The 5,957-nt window shown below is 45.1% G+C and overlaps 1 protein-coding gene across 1 annotated transcript in view; it reads right to left on the bottom strand.

Moving 5' to 3' along the window:
- GPR128 (G protein-coupled receptor 128) overlaps positions 1–3,649 on the bottom strand; it is a 29,768-nt gene extending 26,119 nt beyond the window's left edge. The window contains exon 1 of the mRNA XM_009324032.1: positions 3,541–3,649. Within this exon, the coding sequence (XP_009322307.1) occupies positions 3,541–3,649 (109 nt within the window). The remainder of the gene's footprint in view (positions 1–3,540) is intronic.
- Between the last annotated feature and the right edge of the window lie 2,308 nt (positions 3,650–5,957).

Here is a 5,957-nt window from a genome sequence, read left to right on the forward strand (position 1 = left end):
CTCCATGCACTCCAGCTGGTCATTGACATAGAGGGCAACACCCCCTCCTCATCTCCCCTGCCTGTCCTTCCTAAAGAGCCTGTATCCCTCCATCCCAACACCCCAATCATAGGAGCCATCCCACCACGTCTCCATGATGCCAATAAGGTCGTAGCCCCACAGGCGTGCGCACGTCTCTAACTCCTCTTGTTTATTCCCCATGCTTCGTGCGTTTGCATAGAGGCATTGAATTTGGGCCCCCGATGAGGCTGTCTTACTGGCTGGGGTTCCTTTGTGCTGCTCTTTGCTCTTCAGGCGCTCTCCTGCTGACCTGTGTTCCCTCTCCAGGCTCTGGGCATCTATTGCTGGCCCTGGCATCAAACTGGTAGGAGTGGGATGGAATGAGGTTCCCCTCCCCCGGCATCTCTATTTTAAAGCCCTCTTCCCCAGCTTGGCAAGCCTATGACCGAAGATGCTCTTCCCCTCCTGAGTATACCCAGCAAATACTACCATGGTATTTGCTGTGTTTGGCAATATTAAGGTTTCTTTAAAAAGAGACTGGCAAATCTTGAATAGCTAAGGGGTATTCCGCAGCAGAAATTGCAACAGGGAAGGGGTTGATGGACTTCAGGCTCTGAAAGAGGGGTCCAAGACCTGGGGGATCTCCACTGAGCAAGGCTTCCTTAGAGTCAATGTCACCCTGTCCCTAAGTGAAGGATGGAGTTGGAATCCCTTCCCATAAGGTTCATGGTGGAAATTGTGCACCTGTGCACTGGGTGCAGTGTATGCCTTGAAATAATGCAGAAAACTGGAGTTGAGGACTGCCATTTGATCTGACATTTCAGTGCCTGTGTTTTGAGACGCTGACAAATAGGGCAAAGCCAGAAAATTCAGAAGTAAACAGTGCTGTCAGGAACACATGTGCTGTTGTATATTTCTAATGTTCTCACTGAACTAAAAAGATTGCCTAACTTCTTACTCTTTAATGGGATTCATATAACTGGAAGATTATTGCAAACTATAGGGGATGTGCCACGTGGCGGGGGTAATTCTGTTCTTGGCACACATCACTTGGCTTTTGCTCATGTTGTTGCTATTTAGCATTTGTGTTTCAGGCTGTCTTAGCTACATTACAGCCAGATGTCTATGATGATAGTGGAATAACATCTATGTGTCGCTAGGTAGTGTCTCCGCTAGCCATCAGCTTTCCAAAACACATTGTTTCTCTGTCGGAAATCTTACAGAAAGGAAAGGAAAACTCCTCCAGCAATTGAGATCTGGGTGGCCCAAGCTACGCAGCTGCGGAGAACGGCTATATCTGGGGGAGCTGGGTGCCTGGTTGGGCAGCTGTTGCCCCATTGCCCAGCAGCGCTGGCTCACCTGCCAGGCACATGCGTTTGGCACACGGGGCCATGTGACAGAGGAGCGACACCAGGACTCAGCCACTTGCTTTGTATTGGGAGCCTGGGAACCCACAGAATACTGGGGAACCTGCAGCACAGCTCCAAGCCTCTGTCTTGCTTGGTGAATGCGTGCCCGAAGCAGCCAGGCAGAAGGTGACACAGCAGGGTGATCTGGCACAGAGGATCCCGAAACCAGGGAGGGAGCGGCGCTGCCCTGCAAATGCACAGACGCTGGGCTGCCTGCCGAGGAGCAGGGCAGGGGCAGCGGTGGCGGCACTTCCACAGCTGGGCTAGGGTGTCGGGGTCTGGCTTTGGCACTGTTAGTCACAGGCTGCAAAAGGAGTGCAAGGAAAGGGAAAGGTGAAAAGGAAGACAGAGCTGACACTCTTTTGAAAGCAATAAAACAGAAAAGCACGAAGCTGTGGGGTGAAAAGTCCAGTGTTTAGCCCTGGACATGCAGACACAGCTACCAGGCAGCCCGATCAGCAAAGAGCAGGTGCCAGCAAACAGCATCAGCCTTACCTTTGCCTTCTGCAAAAGAGTACCACTGTAACAACGACGTGACGCTCGCAAGATCTGTTAATGCTAGTCGAAACTGTGGCTCTATTGAGTGCTTTCTGGTAACCTTTCTTAGCCTACTGTTCAAGGTCTCATGTACCATTGTAAAGCTTTTTTTTTTTAATGAGTGAAATCTGTGTCTTTCACAAATACAAATTCCTGAGCTGACTAATGCAGTCATATCTACCCCACGCACAGTAAAACTTATCAGGCTCCAGTAATTGTGGCATTGGCTTAAAATCATGGGGTTCTTCTGGTTTGATTTTAAGATTCAGAAAACATCTTTTTATTTGTCTTTGGCTTTTAAGTTTTGCAGACATTAATCATCTCAAGAATCACATTGATTTTGACCATATATATTTTTAAACTAAAACTAAAAGATTCTTGCATAATACTATGTCATCATGAACTGTTGGGGTTTTTCTAATCAAACATCGTAGGAACTGTTAATGCTACCACTTGTGGTTAAAATTTGAATAAAGAAGCAACACTACCAGTACACACAACAAGCAATGCATCAGATGGGCATGGAGGTATTCTCCATCCCTGAAGCAGCTGCCGTTTAAGTCAAGTTCCTAGCAGCTCGTCTGCCTGCAGTTGTGTAAATCCTAGGCCTAAGCAGACGTATCCCCAAGTTGCAGAGAGTTAACTCCCATCTCATCTGGGTTTAGCTCCATCAAGTCAAACAAAGCGCTGGGCATATACTTACATTAGCAAAGGTAGATTATTACTGACGTATGTTAAACAATTGCTGTTTATTTATGTGCAATTTCTTGGGCTTGGGTATGTTTCCTCCCTACAAACATCTGATAAATCTCTTGAAGTAAATATAACCTAATGTATCCTCATATAAACTTTTCCCTAGGCTTCTTGGTCTCCAATCGGATCTGACTCCCTGCTGGACAAGCAGCCAGGAGTATCTGATTCTTTCTATGAATTTTGAATATAGGTCCATGCATAATTTTGTATCATGTCAATATACTGAGTATTTTGCTGAGGGGAAACACTGACCAGTTTTGTGCTCCAAGTTTGCACACAGAAGTGTTTTACGAGGGTGCATTGACCTGATTTTCGGATGCCAAATATGCAAACCAGTTATCTCCAATATTCTTTCAACAAATTTTCCTATAATGCAAGTTGTAATCGAAACATGAACAGGTGCTATACAGCATGTTTTGCTGATATGCATGCAAACATATAAACGTATGTAAAGCTAAATATTTCCTCTTTAAAAAGTAATTTACTAGACTACCTAGAGGTTTTTTTTTTCTTTTGAAAAATAAATCAGATTTCTACTGGAAGAGTGAGAAAATTTCAAGACATTTCTCAAAGCTCCCTCAGAGGAATCATGTACAGTGTAAACACGTTACAAGGAAAATACTCCAGAGATTGTTTGCCATCCTATTCTGTTTTACAGCAGAATGCAAAGTTTGGGGTACTTCTTTAAACATCAGTTTAAGAAGAAAAATGTTTCCGCCTAAGAAGTGTACAGCATGGATGTAATAATGTTATCAGCAATCATGTTTAAATACTTAAGGAAAGGAAAAAGAACCCAAAGAGCTCAAATAAAGCTCAAATGGGGTAGAATTATATTTCTTACCTGTTTTAAACCTGAGGACAAGCTGCCAAATACACAGCGCCCAAAGGGTCACCGTGACTACACAACAGGTAACTCCAACCAATATTCTGTCCCAATGGAGTGAAGTCATGTTGCGCTGCAGACTGTCTGCTCTGCTATAAAATGGTATTACACATTCATAACCTTGTGATGGATAAACCATTAACTACCTGTCTACTGCTAAAACTTTAACCTCTTCTGTTCCACTTAGGAAAAAAAAAGTTTTGGTGGACAAGGAGCACACCATTATTTCTATCATTTTCCACCCAATAAAACATTTCATTTATCAAGACATTGGATGTCATGTCTTCTACTTCCTATAGGAAAATGTCCCAGCTCAGACACCCAGCTACATTTATACTGATAAGGGCTAGAGCCTGTTATCTGAGTGCACGGCATGGCTCAGAGCCATGCCAGTGAATCTTTCTTCCCTCCAAGCAAGGCATCACCATATATATATGTGTATGTGTGTATATATATATATTGCCTCCTGGGAATGGACTCTGGTCCTCAAACTAGACCTGCATGTGGTCTGGGGCGTGGTGGCTGGCATGGGCCAAAACCGTGCCAGGCAGCGTGCTAGCACTTGAGGGACTAGTCCTGCTGCGTGGCCTCATTTTGTTTGCTAGCACAGCCATAACTGCCTGGCTCTGCAGCGGGGAGGCCTGGCAGGACCCAGGGAGGAGGCTGTGGAAGGGCGAGAAGGTCTCTGCTCTGCAACAACGTTCCTCTTGTGCTGAGAGGAGGTGGAAGTGCTGACTGTGTTAGGAATGGCCTAGACCAGGCACTTGGCACACATCTTCAGGAGAGTAAATGGCATTTCCATACTACATAATTTGGACAGGCAGTGCAGAGCCTTGTTGCATCCCCTCTCTGCGTTTCAACAGGCAGGCACTAGCACAACTGGGAATAAAATCCATGTCTTCAGATTCCCAGGACATCTGATTCATCCAGAAAGGGGTGGGGAAGAAAAAGAAAATGGGTAAAAGGCACAAGTAAAATGTGAAGTGGAAAGAAAAGTTACACCACCAGAACTGCCAAAATCAGCACCTTCTTCTGCATGCTACCATGTCTCCCACTGACAAATTAAAAGCTAAGAGATGAATATCACAGTCAAAGTGAAGAGGCAAATAGAGCTATTTAAAGAATATAAATTAAAGCTATTTAATTGGAATAAACACTGTCTTTTTTATCACCAGTGATCAGTGGATGAATCCCCTGCGTGTGAGTAGGAACAGAACCTTGCTTTTACATGGTGTTCTTCATTAGTGAGGAAAGGAGGTTTGTTTGGCTTTTTTAATTGCCGAAGCACTTCCATCTCAGTTTTAGAAAGAGGCCTCAAAAAACTGATGTGATATGCCAAGGATGTACAGAAATCCAGTCAAAAAAAGGGCTCAGATCTCTTGGGATGTGGGCCAATGGTCTAGCCGCTAGACACCTCTGATACTGCTACTGATACTGCTAGATACTACTGTTTCTTTAACACCTGACAGATTATTAAGATGTTTTTTCCTCTTATCAAGAAAAAAAGATGAGTAAGATAAGGTATGCATTTAATCTGCTTTGTGGCAATCTGCTAAATATTTATAAAAATACTCATATTCAAAAAATCTATACGGAAAATACCAAACTTCTAATTTTTAGTGATCGAGACACTCTGTATTGAGGAAGGCACCTAAGGACATAGGAAAGACTGAGGAAATGCTGAAATAATTAAGATTAGATTTACAAATGGGAGCTCCAAAATTGTTAATATGCTTCTTCAGACAGCCAAATGTCTTAACAATCTGCTCACAAAGGTTTTAGTTAAAGACAGGCTGTGCTGCCACACCAGTGACTGGTACTGGGACAAACCTCCAGGTGGGACAGGGCTGTTTGCTGTCCCTCTGGGCGCAGCTCTGTCTGGCTGGGGATCTGCCTGTCTGTCTCTGGTAGCCGTTGGGTTACAAATATGTCTCTTGTCCTAGATTTTTGCTCTCTCCGTGTTATTCTCATTAGCATGGAAAACAGAGAAGATCCTCGGTGCTGGGATCAGCACAGGGACACGAGGAGGGTGTGGGGACCGTGGCACGCAGACGATGGGTAGGAGGGAGTCCGAGGGTGGGAGGAAACAGCCATCTCCCTAGCACAGAGGGGACATTTGAGCCTTTTAACTCAATAAAATGCCAAACTGCAAATTCCCCCCCCCCCCCCCCCCCCGGGGGGGCCGGTGTGGGGACCGTGGCACGCAGACGATGGGTAGGAGGGAGTCCGAGGGTGGGAGGAAACAGCCATCTCCCTAGCACAGAGGGGACATTTGAGCCTTTTAACTCAATAAAATGCCAAACTGCAAATTCTTGGGTTGCACAGACACTGGCAGGCTTTCTTCATCAGAAGGGCAGAAATGGGACTCTGTGGGG

Source organism: Pygoscelis adeliae, unplaced genomic scaffold (genome assembly GCF_000699105.1).
Source record: "Pygoscelis adeliae isolate BGI_AS28 unplaced genomic scaffold, ASM69910v1 Scaffold55, whole genome shotgun sequence".
Taxonomy (NCBI): Eukaryota; Metazoa; Chordata; class Aves; order Sphenisciformes; family Spheniscidae; genus Pygoscelis; species Pygoscelis adeliae.